Source organism: Haliaeetus albicilla, chromosome 17, assembly GCF_947461875.1.
Source record: "Haliaeetus albicilla chromosome 17, bHalAlb1.1, whole genome shotgun sequence".
NCBI lineage: Eukaryota > Metazoa > Chordata > Aves > Accipitriformes > Accipitridae > Haliaeetus > Haliaeetus albicilla.
In genome coordinates this window covers 21,879,423-21,898,346 of record NC_091499.1, presented here as the reverse complement: position 1 = coordinate 21,898,346, position 18,924 = coordinate 21,879,423, and the positions used below count along the sequence as shown (strand labels likewise).

Here is an 18,924-nt window from a genome sequence, read left to right as displayed (position 1 = left end):
AAATCAGCAGTCTAGAATTCTTCTGGAAACAAGACTGGGAGCGTGGATCTGTTTTCAGATTGGACAAAGGAGTTGGTGAATCATGGTTTATTAAAAAATGGATCCCAGGACTGACTTTCATATGGATGCAGTATCACTAGGAAGTATTCTGACTTGCTGAACATCCTTTTTACATTCACCTGGCGCTACGCGAAGTGACAGAATTCTGGTCTCAACCATTGGCCCGCTACAGCTGGACAGCCAGAGTTTCTGCGCAACTTGAGTTTTAAAGGATCTAACAATTGCTTACAAGGTGCATGTAGGCATATTTTTTTACTTCAAAATTAGGTTAAGCTCCTTATCTTGCAGGCAACCAAAGTTGTTTTATAAAGATGGGGTTTGGTTTGGTTTTTTTGAATAGGAAAATAAGTCGCACAAGTCCACTAAATAACATGAAGAAAGCCATTAAGACTAGAATATATACTTTTTTTTAAGTGACAGATTTGCCAGAAAGCATCTCCTACTGTTCATTACTAGCTCTTGCCCTTAAATGACAATGTAAATTTTTAACATAATCATTATCAAACAAAAAATACTGTACTAAATGAGAACACTAATATTGAGAGGTTTGCATCATGAGAACAGTATCTCAGATCTTAAAAAAATGATTGACTACTGAGCATTACTTGGAACTGACTATTTAAAAAGCTTGGTCTTTAAAAAAAAATCCAGACTCTTTTTGTGTATCTGTATTAACTTTAACTGTCTACCTATATTTTACACGGAATGAATCTATCAGTTACATCTATTTCAACAGATTATACAAAAATGCTGCTGTTTCATAAGTAATACACTGGTAAGTATGTTATTACAATAACTGTATATTGTTGGTGTGTGCATATGTACATATTAGTATAAGTACATGTTATTAGGTAATATTATTATTACTTATTTTGCAGACTTTTTTTATTTTCTAGATCAAATGAGTTAATAGTCTTATTTGAATTGATGAGTAGCTTAATTAATAAAACACTATGCAGCATTTGCAATGAAGTGAAAGTTCTGCTCCAGATAATGTAAGAGCACAGCTGAAATGAGAACACTAGAATAGTTTGCACTGTTCCTTCCTGCCACAAAACCCACATATTGACTCAATTATTTCTTTTCTTTCCAATTTGTAGCCACCTCTCTTCTTAAACTGAAAGATGGGACTGACTTTCTAACTATGCACATGCTTAACTGTATTAAGCAAGAAATAGAATAGTTCATGTATGCATTTGCAGATATGACCAAACTTCTCACTAGAAAAAAAAATTAACAAAGCCATTCATTTTTTAGTTCAGAACAAAAAGAACTGATTTTTTCTGTCACTCTGCTGCAGTTGTCTTGCATTCAATCAGAAAAATAGAGCAACCTAAAAGTTATAATGGCATAATTTTTTTAAACAAATATCTCTTATAACTAGGAAAAAAAGATAATCAGCTTTTACTAAACAATATTAATCCTAGCAATAAGAATGAACAGCAAATACATGATTATAAAGAAACTCAACATTAATAAATTGTAAACGTGTATGTGTCTCTGTCCTGGGAGATTTTTAAGCTGCTGATGAAAAGTTATGGCACTAGCTGTATTTAAAATACTGCAGAAGCTGTCCTGAACCTTCTAACTGAGTAAATCACAATTCAACAGCAAAAATACTCAAGCAAAAGAATTCAGCAAGTTGAAGTTCGTTGGCTCAGTTTTTCGTAAGTCTTAACCACAGCTTTGCATTCTCATCAAAAAAAAAAAAAAAAAAAAAAAAAATCACTAATCAGTCTACATTTATTGGTTGCTGTTTTTAGCATGTAAATACAAGAGCCTTAGCAACACTGAGCTTTCGAAAGCTGTGTACTGCCTGACTTATCATGTTTAGCCTTTTCATAGAATACTGACTAGCTATGAATATATCAATATTAAAATAGTCTACCTCCTCTCTAAAATGTGAAAGTATAAACACAAATCATATGAGAAAATACAAATAAGCTGTAAATGAACACTCCCCCCCCAGAATCTCACTATAGAGAAGAAATGACTGAGAATTCCTACTGCCATCCCACTGTTTATTCTGGGATTAAAGATGAAGTATGCACAAACTAAGGAAGCTACATAATATTAAAAAAAAAAAAGGTATAAAAAGAAACAATCCTAATAACACAAATTATTTTTTCAATAGCATCAATGAAATAGCACAAATAAATTAAAAGGCTTATAAACAGAGAAAATACAGCCCCACAGAATACTAACTCCCATGACATGGTAAATACTCTCAGCTCCTCTGAAGGAAATGAAAGCAGAGCATATTACAGCCTTCACCAGAATGATTCAGAATAATGCAACTTCTCAGTTCTAGAAAAACAGCAGTAAGGCATAATAATAGCAGAGTAGAAACTTCAGGTTTCCATACCAGACTCTCAAATATGCACTTGCCTTGTATGAAATGTGCCAGTTAAGAGGCAATAGTAATTAAAATCTGTTATGTAAAATTAGTAAAACGCATCCAGAATCTGTATCTTCAGCTAATATAGCTTGGCATAACTTTATTAGTTTCTGTGCAGCTATACCAGTTTACAAAAAGTGATGAGCAAACAAGGCGTTAATAGATTGGCAAATTCTTAAGACTACATATGGAAAAAACAAGACAGAAAATATCAACAGATTTTTAGAGTAAAGATCTCTTGAGTATTGTTTCTCTTTACCAACAACATATAGTAAAAAAAACCAATACATCTAGAAAGCCAAAAATATTGTTCAGTGACTAAAGAAGAAGATCTTCAAATCACAAAAATTAGATTATTTCTATTTGACCGTATTTCACATTTGTTGACCGGAAATTGAAATGCCTAATGAAGTACCTGTTACTCTTCTCTTCCAGCCTGTAATCCTTGGCCGCGATGAATTTATGCCAGGCTCTTTCATCTGGTCACTAAAAGATACAGTATAGACACACACAAAGTATATCAGAATACAATGCTCAAAATGCTTCTTTGTTCACATGCACTCAGTATGAGATCTGCATATTAATAACTAACTGGAAAAGATTATAAGTTATTTTAGTAAGTTAGTAGGTTATCTGCTCATTAAAAATGACATATAAATACAACTTCTTCCAGTATGTATTACAAAAAGCTCCTTCAGAAATACTGACATATTTACACCACAAGAGGTCACCATTATGGAACTCAAAACCTAAAGCTTTCCCACTTGTACAATAAAACTGAAAGCTGAACCAAACTAAACTCAGAAAAAGCCAATTTTTATTTTATCATCAGCTTCATTAACTGAATATAAACTCAACTAGCTTAAAACTGTAAGTTCATCCATTCACAAGGACAGTGATTTCTTCTGATGAACACTTTTAAAAGATTTAATGAGAAGAATTTTCAAAGAAATAAACCCTTTAGTAACCTTTAACGTAAATATTAGAGTTTCCATGTCTGCCTGTGAATTACTGCTAACTGCACAGTGGTCACTAGTTCTGTCAGTACACGTATGTTGTCATTTCTTTGTAAAGCAGTAGTGAGTAATGCCATAATTCCTGCTGGTGGTATGATTAGTCTTTCTTTGGCCAGAGGAAACTACTACATACATCTGTGATAAATCTATTCTGTTTGCCTAGCTACACACTCAAGCAGCACTGATCTAAAAGAAATATACAAGATGGACTCTCTCTTTGCTAGTAAACAGGAATCTTTCCTCCTTTAAATCCTGTACTAAAGACAAAGGTCTTAATCTATGTTTCGTATTCTCAGCGTATGTTTAATTTAACACTTCTTACTCCATTTATAGTTCATGTACCAGTACAACCTAATCTCCTAAATTTCCTTCTAAAGATAACAGTAGTGCGTTAGCAATATTATTTCAATTTTTTTTTAACCTGTTAATTTAGTTGCTATAAGGCTTAAAGCTAAACTGTTGTTTAAGTGGGTTGCTGGATTGGCGCCTAAATCCTGTCTGCCAGTCCAGACAGAAGATGTAAGTCATGCTATCAACAGATGGAGACAGAATAAAAGACAAAGCTCTTGTAAGATCACTTTCCTACAAAAGGGACTGGATAGCTCACTGTGATCAGTCAAAAATTCCCCAAGCAACCACATTACAGAAGAACACTTGCTTCATTATGGCTAAGAGTGAATAATGCTTTCTTTTTACAGCATGAGGATTTAAGTGCTCCAAAATCCAAATGCTTACACTAACTATCTTGAAATTATTTCAGCTCATATACAGCAATTCCAACTCCTCTGGGGAAGCAATGCTTAAAAAAAAAATAATAGTCAAGTCCTTGCATCTCTACTCTAAAATAGACTGACATCTGTAAGAAAGAAGGTTTCTAAAGCACACATTAAATACAGTTCAGTGTACTAATAGAAATCAAAATTTGGTTCCATTTATGTGAATACCTTGTCCTACAAACTTTAAAAGTTTAAGAAATGATTCTACAAGGTTCAGCTATCCCTGAAAGCAAGACTATAACCTGAAAGGATACCAGATAAGCAAGAAAATAACTTCAGACACTTAATACTAACCCAGCTATATTCATAAATCAGCACCTACAGAATTGTATGTAGGCATGATGATACTATCTGCCTATATGAATATGGATGTTCGAGTTTGCTTTCCTCAGAAAGATTTCTGTAACTATATCCTGTCTGTGCCTCTTCCCCTAAAATGTAAATCCACGGGACAAATCCAAGAAACTTCAACAAAGACAATCCTACAAGTTTTGCAGGAAACAAAAGCAGCTGAATAGAAAAGACACTGAAGCAAAGGATGTGATAACCTGAACACTTATCAGACAGAAACACCACATATGCAAGATGAAGGGTAAGACCATGTCAAAGTCTGAATTGCGTTAAAAAAAAAAAAAAAAAGTTGGTTGGAACCTGTGATTACTTGAACACCAGTATCAACCAGTTTAAAGACCTACGTGAGTAGGAAAGCAGATTGCTGTACTGCTGGTATTCACAGAACTATCTGTACTTTTGGGAAACATCTTCATAAGTTAAACAGCTTAAGTGGAACTCTCATTATTTTCAGAAAAAGAATACACTGAATACATACATAAACGAGAATGACTGGTGGGCAGGCTTATCTTTAGGGAGTACATGCAATTTATGAATCTTGTGAGAGATTACAAAATCCCTTTATATATCTTTACCATGCTGCCAACACCATTTTAGTTAGAGACTTTTGCTTCTTTGTTATCTTTTCACTTTCATGTAGGGCTGAAACTTAAGTAGCAATATCTTGTTAAGAACTATGCAGTTAAAATGTGATCAACCTACTCTAGAAAATAAGTTACCTAGTATTGAAGGGAACTGGCTTATCAAGAGAGTGGTTGCCTTGGAAACAAAGCCAACTGGCAGAAATCTGATCATCTGATAAGGGACTCATCAAGAAATCAACTGACAGAGGCTCTGATGATTTACAGAGGAAAAAGAACTTGGCAACTGGATCATCTCTGTCCTTCTCATATAAGGGAGATCATAGTAGCCCCTATGAGGAACACTGATTTCTTGAATGTACACAGACAATGAGGACTTCCAAAAGGAAGGTGAGCCAGCACTGCAGTAGTGTATTCAGTATTTTTCCCTGGTGAAAGAATGTGTAATTTAAGTGAAAGCAGCACTTATTTGGAAAGTCTGTACGTTTAGAAGTTTACTTGCTTGTTCTTGCCATAAGCCTCTTGTTAATGGTAAATCTGCAAACTCTCACCTTCAGTGGTATTCCAAAGAAAACTACATTTCTAAGAACTGCAACCCAGAGGCAAAGAATTGGCCTAGTTCTCTCCAAAGAAGGTACACACAACAGCCAGGTCTGATTCACAAACGCGAGCGTAAGATCCCAATACAGTAATAGTGCATGGGCTCATCCCTTATGCTGCAGAGCCTTAAACATCTGAGAATCTGGCTACCTCTTTACTTGTAAAACAGAGTCTGGCAATGGGCCTGAATTTTGGGCCACACCATTTCCATACAGTTAGACCCTTAGCATGATGCCTGCTATGGTTTTGGCCCAAGAAGGGTAGTACTTTCCTTGACAAATGCCTGGGCACAGGGTACAGAGGTAGGAACATTGCCAGCCAATACTTTGTGTGTGGTAGGGAGAGGGTTAAAAATACTTCCATTGTATTAACATAACCCATGACAAAGGATTTGGCCACCAAGCCAGAAACTAACTCCTTTGTTTGATTTTTATTAATTATTAGTACAGATATAGCCGTGGTGCCCCACTGATTATTTAGTTACCAGTTAAGAGGGACACATAGCCCAATAGTAACAAGTTAATGCTTCTCTAAAGAATTGTCCCTAACAAGCACCTTTGATCAGTGAGGTAGCAAAACTTAATTAGAAAGAAAAGAGAATATGATCATCTTTTCTGAATTGTCGAACTTGAAGGCATTCCCTCTACACACTACCCCCTCCTCTCCTCATGGTAAGGTTCTTGTAACACCAACATATTCTTACAACTTTGGGAGGCAAAACTAGAAAATACGGAAGTGGGAGAAAAACAGTAGCACAGTAACCGAGATATTCTTCATCCTATATTGCACTGTGAGAGTTAGTTTTCAAAGAGAAGAGTAGGAATAACGAGGAAAGAGCAAAAGATAAGGGTAGTGGGTATGGAAAAGGCCATAAGTCCCACGCTATCTGCTTCTGCAAGTGCAAAGATCTCACATGACTTTGCTCCTCCAGAGACTATGAGCCTCTTCTCTTGCACCCATGTAAACTGAATCTGTGGAGTCTCTCTCTTGAAGTAGAGATAGGAACTGGCACTATCCCATGTAAACCAGAATCGGAACAGAGTCTTACGAAGGCAGAGAGCTACTTGAGTGCAGACAGTGCACTGCATGACCTGAGTAAAAGCTGTGAGGAAGCCATACACAGTAGACACTAGCTGGTGTCTGGAAATAGATATATTTTCCATTTTTAAACAAGGAAATGAAAACTAATTACCAACTTTGTGATCTGAAAGATAACAAGACTCTGCAAAGCACCCTTAACTTTGTATTTACAGGTATCTTTTGCAGGTGAATTCTGCATGATTGCTTAAGGCAACTTCTTTGGGGGAGGGAGGGTTGAAGACGTCAGAAGAACCAAACTCGCTTCCACTGACAGAAATAGAAGGAATATTAGGCTTAACATCCAAGGACTTTATGCAGACTGACGAATAAAATGCCATTTTCTCTCAGCTCCACACAAAACTTCCCAAATAGTAGTAAATCTCAAACATCAGCAACATTTAAACCAGAAAAGGTAACTTGGAAGATACTTGGAAAAACACAGCACACTGCCTTCTGAAGGCGTCACCTGCATCAACTACAGTACTACTAAAATTTACAGAACATACATTTACATACATTTTATAAATATATGAAACAGAACATGGTCTAGTTAGTCCAAAAGATTGTCTTCAACTATGTCTTTTAAAAACTGATAAGTACAGACACTCACAGAAAAACCTCTTCAGAAGTTCCTTCCTGATAGAAGCCTTAGTCTGTGTTGCCACCACGTGAAAGATCTCTTATCATCCATGTGCTCTCAATAAAACATTGGCCTCATTGCTAACTTCTAGTAGCATTTTCTAAAGTAAAGTAATAATTAGGTTATTTTTAAATAAATTTCTAAGGCATTTGGGTTTATTGTCTCTCAATTTCTTTTCCTTTTTTCCTTGATGCCCTTTTTCTTAAGACAGAAAACTGTAATTATGAGCATACAATTTCTACACATCTATATCTGCAGAGCATTTTCTATATCTATAGAACCACAATTCTAATCTTCTAAGTTCCTTCCTTGTAAGCAAATCTAAGCCACTCATAGTTTCACTGCTTGTCCTTAGAGCCCTTTTCTTTTTTGTCTTTATTTTGATAAGGTAAACAAAACCAGTCGTACTTAATCTAAAAGTACAGTAGCCATTTACATAACAAAAACATACAAAAGCCATAACAGGTCACGCTGAAAGTCCACCTTGCTCAGTGTCTTCTAACAGTGACCAAAAAGCTTCTCAGACGCCTCCAGCAAAATAGAGGGTGCTGTTGGGGTGCCCTGCGTGCAGTTCTCCCTCAGTTTCTGCCTTCATGTTTCTCACCTTGATGCATTCCTCCCTGCTTTCTTTTTTCTTCCATTTTCCCCCAATAGTCACTCAATTTCTCCCCAAAATATTTTCCTTAACTCCACCCCCTTCAGCCCCCACAAACTTCCTTTCTTCTAGTTAATCTAAAACCCAAAAACGTGACTCAAATTTTTACAAATTGTATTTTGGATACTTTGATATATCAATGTTTTCAGGTCTTCAAATGTCTAAGAGCAATTTCTAACTTCTCACAAGGCTCTAAAAACAGCCTAGGCACTGCAATAAGTAAAAGATGCAGACTGTTTATACATAAATACAAGCACTGAACATCTGATTTTACAAACATACATTGTCTGCATTGGAAAGCCAGACATGACATATCTACACCCCAAAATCAAGACATTTCACTAAGTGGTAAGAAGAACAAATATAGAGCAATGCTAAGCAGATCCTGGGGGCCTGCTCGGGCAAGCCAGATGTATCAAAAGGATTACTAGGCACAAAGGTGTTCTTTCCAACTAGACCAGAGCTCAGTCCCCCCGATTGTGGGTAATCCTGAAACAGATATGCCATTTAGAAAGAATGTTCTTTGAGATGTTACTGACACGTATATTCAGAGTGCGACTACATCTACACTGTAATCTGGGTTTATTTTTAATGCTAGCAGCATCCAGGATGGCATGCCTTCTATTGATAAGGACCATTTGACTATTTAAGCATTTGTGTATTTTCCTGTCAACCAAAGATTCCCAAATGCTACATGGACTACAAAGGGAAAAGGTGCAAGGATGTGTTGTGGAAGTATATAGAACCAACAAGTCTCTAAAGAGAAGTCACAGGTAAATAACTAGTTTCTCCTCTTTTGAGTGTCTTCCATGGGGGAGAAGGAAGAGCCCTTGTCACACAACCAGTGAGGGTGTCACAATGCACCCTCCCTTCAGCTATTTATATACATTGATAAGACCCCTTCCAAACCCTCTCTCCTCCAGGCTAAAGAGTCCCAGCTCTCTCAGCCTCTCATATGAAGGACTCCCTTCATCATCTTAGTAGCTGGACTCTCTCCAGCTGGTCTGTATCTCTGTTGCACTGGGGAACCAAGAACTGCACCCAGCAGTCCAGGTGTGGTGGAGGTTTTCAAGATGCAAATGCACAGGGTACTAGATGATCTCATCTAGGCTCCCTTTTCCAGAAAAGACTGGACCAGATGACCTTCTGAGGTCCCTTCCAACCTGAGCTGTTCTATGAACTTGGTGTCCACCAGGACCCCCAGGTCTTTTTCCACAAAGCTGCCTCCCAGCTAGATGGCTCCCAGTATATACTACTGCCTGGAGTTGTTCCTCCCCAGGTGCAGGACTTAGCCTTTGTTAAACTGCATGAGGTTCCTGTCAATCCACTTCTCCAGCCTGTCAAGGTCCCTCTGGGAGGCTGCACAACCCTCTGGCATAGCAGCCAATAGGTTGCTTGTATACTGACTGCAGGTTACTGTTTTTCTAAATTGTTCAGAACTGTGGTCTCATGAACTGCCCATCAGGCCTCTTGGCAGGACCACTGGGGAGCACAGTGCAAAGATACCCAAGGCTCTAGACCAAGTTTCTCAGGGCACATCCAGACTCAGCAGCTTCATCTCAAAAAGAAGGATGGCAGCTCCAGGGCAAGTTAAAAGGAACTAATGGTGATCCTGGGAGTCAGGGCAAGAAGGATGATGCAGCAGGCCCTGAGTCAGCAGCAAGGGACAAGGTGGTGCAAGAACGCCAAGGCAAAGGAGAAAGGGAGTCAGATGTGGAGCTGGAGCAAGTGAGAGAGACTGCGACTGATTTTCTCAAACAACGGTCAGTTACACAATGCTTAGGAACCACCGCTTCAGAACATAAGGCCTCTGCTACCGTGATTCTTCCACCATAAGTGTTTAGTGATCAGGAAACGAGTTCTAACTCTAAATGATAGTTACTGATTTTAACAGCAAGACGTTGCTCTGTAGGCTTTGAAAAGAAGCGTGAACAACTTCCTAGTATTTTCACCAAAGCAACTAGTAGGAATTGGGTTTAACCTTTGGCAAAATGAGAAAAATGAGTATTTTGCTTTACCATTCACTCTCACAGAAGTTAATTTTTCCATATGCCAATTAACATTGGCATTTTTCATTAATCCATTTATTCCTATTCAATTATAATATCCAGGTCTTTTATGTTGCCAAAAGGACATCAGAATTAGTTTTCTGTATTGTCTTTCATTAGTTCAATAGTAGGGAATAGGTTTTTGCGGTTTTTGTTTTGTTTCAAACCAAGTGATTTCTTCCTGACCCATAACTTCGCACTTGAAAGGCACTCTATCTATTTAGACAAAGAATTGACCTTCACTAAGCCACTTAAGACAACGTGTCCCTATTTTGCTCAACTACCACTGAACTTTCCTTTCTATGATGTCAGCTCAGTGACAAACAAGATAGATACAAACACAGTGTGGAAACAAGTAATAGGCGTGCCCTCAAAGAAAAAAGAATTAGTAGAACACCTCAATTTTTAAAGACTATTTTCCTTTTGGAAAACACAACAGAGACATAGTAAATGACTTGCAGACAGCTAAAAGAAACATAAATTATATATTAAACCAATTACAGAAACCTCTAGTCAGTCCCATTTCTCAGCTACAAAGCTTTTGAAAAGCATGCAAATAATTGAAAAACTGATGATATAGATGTCCTGGAATTATTTCAGGAATTGTAGAGGATTATTTCATAAGTAACACCACCAGAAAAGACAAAAACAAAGGGAGTGAAAACTATAACTGAGATTATAACTATAACTGATACTACTGATATGACAAAGGATAAATAGTAGAAAGGCAACATAATTTGCAAAAATATGTTGACAAATAGGCCAACTACACTCTGACTCATCCTAAAGATGAGCAAATAACAATTCCTCTATAAACACAATCATGAGCATAGTCCATTACTTACAACAGCTCTGGCGATAAAAAAAAATATAGTATTCTATTTATACAGGCTGTTGATGAAGAACTTCATGCACATGTTAAATAGTAAGGCTTAAAAGAATAATAGAGGTTGATCAAAAACCTACATCCTTGTCCTTTTTATTCTTCACAGTCTTTGCATCTTCTGCCTAATACAGAAAATATTAACAGTATCTATTTGTGGCAGGGTATCTTTAAACAAGCAGACAAATGACAGCCTAGTTCTAACGACCAAAAAACCCCTAAAATACTACCTTAAATATATTCGAGTCTGAAAACCACAGCAGCTTCACCTTCCTAACTTGAAAATTGCATAAGTATTCTCATTCTAAACAAAAATTCAATCTAAATCCATTGTTACTATAGTCCTACCTAGACTGAATTGGCATTCCTTCTTTACCCCTTGCATGGCACACTTTCCCATTCTAGAATTAACATTCAGTTGGTAATAAGGACTCTCAAGACCTAGATCTCCCAGATTTGGAGATGAGTGACCTTATCCTGAAACTAATGACTAGAGTGGAAAGACTCCCTTTGGAGTAGGCAGTAAAACTGAGTCTAAATTCTCACAAGTGAAGAGACCAGAGATAACAGCTACCTATTGCTCTTTTCTTCAGAAGTCTATAAAAAATTCTGAAAAAAGAATTCTTCATTCCCAATTTTCTCTCAGTATCCCCTAACCCTACACAAAAACATGCATCTTCTTGGAAGGGCAGGTTTATTTTCTTTGGGAAACACTGTAGAAAGCTCTACCTGTGAAGGCTTTCCCACCACTGGATTGTTTCTTTCTTAAATTAGTGGTCTCAATAGCTAGTGGAACTGAGGCAGAAGCAGAGAAAGACTAGTTAGGACTAGATTAATTTCCTGTTTCCATATCTTTATGAGAACTCAGAAGTTGTGAATATACATAATAAGAAAAGACAAATCCTGAAAGAAGTCTGGAGAGAATCTGCAGCAATATCAGCTAAACCATACAACAAACTAATATCCACACCATGTCATTAATTTCAAAAATTCATCCAGAGCAAAACAGAATGGGTGTTCCCTTCACAAAAGAAATCTACCTCGTCTGCAGAAATCCTTTTCTTTGAGGAGAAAAGGAATGAATATTTTGGGCATAGATGTGAAGCTAGTTTAAGCAATCAGACTGAAGTGATTTCCAGTATTCACTTGTCCCCTGCTTTTATCATTTTCTATTGAAGCATTCCAAAACCCTAAAAAGCACAAGAAAGAGAAACTAGTCTTATGGAAGCAGTTGATGAATACCTCTCAAGGATTCTGTCAAACCGGCATTTAAGAAGGACAGCAATGGTGATAGAAAACAGGGCATAGTGTATCTTCTTTACAGCACCTTCTAATCCTTTTGTAGCTATTTATAGAAATCACTTATTAAAAAAAGTGTAGAGCAGGCCACTTGGGAATCAACTGTTTGCCACCAAGCTTTTCCTCATTGAAGGCACCTATGTTTCTAAGGAGTCCTGGAATGACATCTAAGCTTTCAGAATATTGAGAAATTGGAGGAGGAGAAAAAAGAATAAATTCATCTTTTCTCACCAGGGAAACTGTTGCTCTTCATCAGCAAATCTGCCGTCACTGTTGACACTTCTGTTGAAATATATGAATGCGGAAAACATTTAGAAGTTTCATTTCTATACCAATCACAATAGATGGCAAGGCACAATGGCTGGATGAAGAGGTAAACAAAACTTAGGTTCCTTATGATTGTGAGAAATTGCTCCTTGCTTTCCTGAGGCAACATGTCAATAAATTCAATCTGCTTCAATTAATATGTTTTTTGAAAAACAGAATTGCAAACAAAATGACAAATAATTCTTCCCCTCAAAAGGTCCTTTTCTCTTTTTCCCCCAGCATCTTTATAAAGCAGTAGTGATTTCATTAGTGCTGTTCATTCTTTTCATCAGTCCTCTGGACAACAAAGGAATCCGAGACGGAAAGTGAGCAAGTCTCTTACTAGAATAAAATACTCCCCGTCTGTTCTCTTTGAAATAAATGTAATAGCATTAATGGCAGGAATCTGCCATGCTATTTTGGCATGCTCTACAGTTTCATCATTAGCAGAAAAACAGCTTTATTAGAAAAGTTATTTTGGTACCTATATACGAACTGTGGGGAAAGAGGAGTAAGGAGCCTCATCCACCTTCTCCTGTATAAAGTGTACTATTTCTAGAATCCTCTTGCCTAATTCCTGCAAGGATTTTAAATCACTGGGATACAGAATTGAGGCTGACACAACTGCTTCATATCGAGAATGACAGGACTCCAGGTAATAAAACATTCCTTTAAGCCTTCATCCTATTATTTCTGAATACAATGTACTTTAAATAGAAAATATATTTTAACTTCATAGAAGATGCCTCAAGTATTTATGACACAGAAGCAGATGCAATCTAATCATAGCAATCATCTAGTACCTGTAAACATGTTCTATGGATAAAGAATGCCAAAACCCTGTTACTGCAATGACCCACCTATGGTACTGGAACCTTTTATACACAATTCCTATCAAGACCAAACTCAACTAACTGTATTGAAGGATAGGTTTGTGATACCTTTCAACTGCCTTGTCAGATGAAGAATGACATCTCTGAACTCAGAAAAGGATATAGATCAAGGTCTGCCTGACTCATGTAGCATCATATGTGAATACTGAACCAATGTGTTTATTGGCATAAGCCTTAGCAATGAGTTAGAATGTATGAGAGCAGCTGAGATTACCTAGAGCGATTCCTTCATATGATGGCATGAACTGCTTGGGCTGCTACAGTTGAGGGATCTTTGTCCTTTACTAAAGGGAAAGTGTTTTGTATTACTTTTGTGCATATTGCAGCACTGGAGGTATGTCTGGTACACTAAGCCATATGAGCACCTAAATGTTGTTAGCAATCCCTGGTGCAAGGGTATAAAACAGCACAGGCAGCATCTCTTAGGCAGCATTGACAATAGTCATCTCTGTCTCAAGTACACAGAAAGCATGCACTACCCACAGGATAAGGTAAAGATGCACCATTCAAAAATACAGATCTTGCATTCAACACAGAAAGAGGGAGGAATATGGTGTCACTCTTGTATTCTGGAGAAAACGAATCAGAACAAGATTGGAAAAGATTTTTTTATGTTATCTCAAGGCCAGTAATTTCAAATCTAATTTAAGTGATGGGTGAGATTCAACTACCTCTAGTATTATTCTCCCTAGTTCAAACATGAATATGACAAGATACATGCATTAACATTCTATCTTTTATGGTTAGAATCATTAGTATCTTAGCTATCACATTAAGAGTCAGGAAAGTAAGTAACAGGTTGTAAAGAAATTAAGCCAGCAGAGCTTACACAAAATGAACCTTGACAACCTATTCTGCAAATATGCATATGATATTTGAAGAATATAGAATTGAAAATATATAATTTTCCCCTTTCAATTTTTTGTATTTTCTAAAACTTCTCTTCCACAGAGAAACCGAACTGAAAATGTGCTATAAGACTTCATGTTGCAACGAGCAATCTTTTCAGTAATAGGCTTTTTTTGCCTGTTCCTAAGAATATTTCAATAGAAAAGCCAGTCATTCTCAAAAATTATCATGGTAATCAAGGTAAATCATGACATTCTGTGGTTCAGGCTACCAGAAAACTCAATGACTACTGTACACAACATCATATGAATGGGTGATTGCAAAAAGCACCAGTAACAAAAAACCAAAATCAAAAATTTGTGGAGCTCTCAAGTTTATAAAGGAGAAGCATTTAATTTTGAGCAGATAGTACAGATGTATAATGAGTTAACTGTTCAATCATACCGGCAAGTTTTAAAATTATGACTCAGAAGAAAGGTCATTCTTTCCAATTAGTAAAAGTATCAACTGACTTTCTCATTAGAGACACTTGGATACCATTAACTACCGATTTCAACTGAAACACTGAAGTACTTCACACCACACCTTTACTAAATAAGTCAAATTACAGTAACTTACGTAATATGATAATCCATACAGTCTTTACCTAAAAAATCTTTTGGGTTACTGATTTTAATGGAAGAAAGTGATTTTGCACTGAAGCATTCTCCTCGGTGCTTTACTTTCCTTCACTGACATTCTTCATCGCTGGGCTTATTTTCTCCTTTTCCCTACCTCCATACTCATAAAACTTTTTCTTTGCTCCCAAAAGTCACCAGTCTTTCAGAATCTTTTTTTTTTTTAATATTAAACTGAAAGCAGGATTAAAAAGAAGAGTGCTACAATAGCTCTGCTATGTATCATTTGCTGTAACATCCTCAATGGACAATATTCTCTAAACTATTCAGTACTATCATCAAGTTAGTAAATGAAAGGCATTTCATTTTATAAAATTAAGAATGTACTCACTCCTTAATATCGAAGGTGCTTAAGAATATCCAGGGAAATATTTTTTTCCTAAGCATAAAAACATACTAGTAAAAAAGATATCTACTGGCAAACATTTACATTTAATAGTGACCAAGTGTTTATAAGATGTGTTTTGAAAATAAACTGTTATTCATTCTTTGTTTTAGAGATTGTCAGATCTATCAGTGTTATTAGCACAAAACAGTTGTTCGTCCAACTACTAATCCAGCAACTGATACACCTACTGAACATAGTGCCACGGACTATTCCTCCTCCCCGTGAAAGAATTCAGATCCAAATCAAAAGGAAAAAAGAAAAAAAAGACTTAATTCTGAATCACAGAATGGATATAATAATCTAGGTTCAGTAAAAATAGACGGCATGCACATAAGCCTCATTAACCTCTTACACCTGTTTGGTCATCAAAAAAAAAAAACCTAAAAAAAATTCAAAGCCACAAAAAAATTCTGCCTCTATTGCCAATGATTTTAAGTCTGGGTTTTGTATGATCACATATTTCCCCAATACCAGAACTGAAAACACAGCTCTATTAATCTTTGGAGCTAAGGGAGGAATGTATAGCACCTTAAAACAACAGGCTTGAACTGTAAAAGCAAGCACGTTGAATTTAAACTTGAATATTCTATATGCAATTATTAGAAGACTTAGCTTTGAAATGTTAATGATCAAACAAAATTAAAGTTATTTCATATCAAGCAACTTCCTACCAACAATTTTTGGACAGATTAGTCCTTTCGGGGTAGAAACTTCCTAAGAACAGAAGTGTAGATTTTTTTTCCTAGTAATCTAAACATAGTTTTGTTTTAATGCATAGGAAGTGCTACCTTCAAATTACATCAATTTTAGACATTTTGATACTTGCACAATTGAATAACTAGGAAGAGGGCTGTGTGGAAGGCACACATTACCATACTTGAGCAATACCAACCTTTCTCCTCTCAGTTGAAATAAAAAATTTCCTGCTGTCCCTTTTAGGAAGTCTTCCGATTTGCTGATACACTCATTACAAATTAATTGTCTACTTTCATCATTAAATGGTGTGTATGACCTTTGCTCTTCTAAGCAATTGTTATTACTTCTGCAAAGATTATTCATCATAGCTGGTTCTCCAGAATCTAGCTTCTCTTCATCTGAAATAGTCAAAGAGAATACATTTTGTAGAAGTGTTCTTACACAACAAATACACACGACAGAGCTCAAAATGAATTAGTTTGTCATGTTACATTATCAGAATTTGCTTCTATCAATTTAAAAGGTGAGAAGGGTTAAGACTATTTAGAGCAAAGTAGTCAAAGTCTTCTTAAGAACATAATTTCTTGAAGTTTTTCAGTTTTGCGTTTTAACATTTTAATCTTGCATCTTTTTTTTTTATTTCCCTTCTACAGATAGGTGGATTGTACCTTGTGAAAGAAGTGATTATATTTCAGGATCTGAATATTATGAAGGAAGTCAAACAACAGGTAGCTGTTAATCTTGTGCCTTGGTATGTACACATGATAAGAACCTGCACAAAAAAACTTACGTAAACATTTGCACGATCCCCAAAAGGGAGAAGAGGCAAACTCAGGCTATAACTACATTAGGTTCTCAACTTCTCCAGTTAGTAGCATCAACTTATTAAGGCTAACGGATTAAACTACATACAGGCATAGATATATAAATATTTATAGAATATGTACATAATAACGAAGTAGTTTAGTACTTTTTGTATAAGACTTATTTTGCAATAACGTAAAAAGTGAGATATTCAGTTTATCATGTAAAGTAACAATCCCAGGCAATGTAAGAATTGTCATTATTACAAATGAGTCTTCAGTAAAGACAGAGTTCCAGCACGTTTTATTATGGGCCAATGTGCAGGAAACCAAGATGTCAAGTCATTTCCCATCTGCAAGAAAATTACTTTTAAATCCCACATTTAGCAACCTCTATTAAGTCTCCACTAATGAAACTCTTAACAACAAATATGATGTAGTTGGAGGCCTGTCAAGACATATCATTCCTTTTTACTTCTCCTTTTATGCTCAATAATCCATCAGGGAATCTCCTTAGATGATGCCATCTCATTATCTCTTTAAACATTTCAGCATTTAATGTTAATTTTACCCACTGAAGAAAACTTCAATAGTAAAAAAGGCACCTGAGTAGCTTCCAACTCACTTTCAGAAGTGAAAGCCAGTATCATTTTTGGAAAACACATTTTCAAAACTGCCTTAAAGCCATTAAAATATTTTTAAAGTTTACTCTGAAAAGATATACGGGTACTTTAATATAATAACATAACTCATGTAATTAGCAATATTAAAACCCATCATGCAGTTATTTTTCTAGGAAACAATATGTATCAAAACATTCTTACTCTGATCAGGAGGAACCATTTTAGCAGAAAGGAAACTTCCCTGAGAAGTTCTTCCAAATAAGTGTGCCCGAGCACTGCTGACTTTTCTAACCTCTGCAGCACTGGCAGGAGGTTTTGGAAGGGAAATGGAAGAATCTTCATCTTTTGCAGAAGTGACTAGTACTGGTTTCTGTGACAAAGATGAAGACGACATTTTAATAAAAGCACAGATATTTTCATCTTCATACAAGCAAAAATTAAAAAAAAATAGAAAACCAAATTGTTTATACAAAGGGTTAAATTCAGAATAGAATAGATGAAAGTTACATAGGTTTGCTCATTAAGAAATTTTCATTTTCATATCCAGATTCTAATGATACCATACCACTGAACAAGCCAGGTTATCTAAACCATTATCACCACAGAAAGCCATTTAAAAGCAAACATTCAGGGGTGCAGAAAACAAACAAAAACTAGCCTGAGTAGAGCAACTGGAACTCATAATTATTTATTTCCCTCATAAATACTCATTTAACATCAGCTACAGTATGCTTATTTGTGAAGAGAAAAAAAAATAAAAATTAAAATATTGTGCCAAAGACTTGCGCCAACAGTTCTAGAGGCACATCTATTCTTTATGATTTGCTTTTGAGCACTAAAGTAGTATTTCCAAAACACTTCAAATGCGTTCATAGCATATGTACCACTTCCTATCACATTGAGACAAATCATGCAGATCCAGAAACATGCAAGGTCTAGTTTTATTTATGTCAGTATCTTGCATCTTTGAGAATGTGAGCAACCCCCTAAAACTCTGGTACAAAACACTTGTTGTGCCCTCCATAAACACATTACCCTCTAAGATCAAGATTCTCTACCAATTTCCTTACAATAAGAAATCCATTAGGAAGTCTCCAGTCCGATCCTTCAGAGCTCTCCCCAGTATTAGTTGAAGATACCCAAGAAGTGAGACCCACTCCCCACAACCACCATGACTAATACAAGCTCTATCTCCACTGGTAAAGCAGAAAAGGCAGTTTTTTGCATTGGTCTTAACAGTAGTTTTCTCTAGTTTTTTTCCACCCTCACACACAAGATAAATGAAATTTAACAACAGTATTT

General features: G+C 36.2%; 1 protein-coding gene across 7 annotated transcripts in view; it reads right to left on the bottom strand.

The window, feature by feature from the left end:
• The window catches only part of ARMC2 (armadillo repeat containing 2), a 66,782-nt gene that overhangs the window by 40,297 nt on the left and 7,561 nt on the right, over positions 1 to 18,924 (bottom strand). For 5 of the 7 annotated variants that reach the window (XM_069805006.1, XM_069805004.1, XM_069805001.1 and 2 more), the window contains exons 5-8: positions 17,824 to 17,992; positions 16,393 to 16,594; positions 12,619 to 12,669; positions 2,874 to 2,944 (exon numbers count right to left, since the gene is read on the bottom strand). In XM_069805006.1, coding sequence (XP_069661107.1) covers positions 2,874 to 2,944; positions 12,619 to 12,669; positions 16,393 to 16,594; positions 17,824 to 17,992 — 493 coding nt within the window. Of the gene's footprint in view, positions 1 to 2,873; positions 2,945 to 12,618; positions 12,670 to 16,392; positions 16,595 to 16,864; positions 16,969 to 17,823; positions 17,993 to 18,924 lie in introns of those variants that run through there. The other 2 variants (XM_069805007.1, XM_069805005.1) reach the window with 2 other exon arrangements.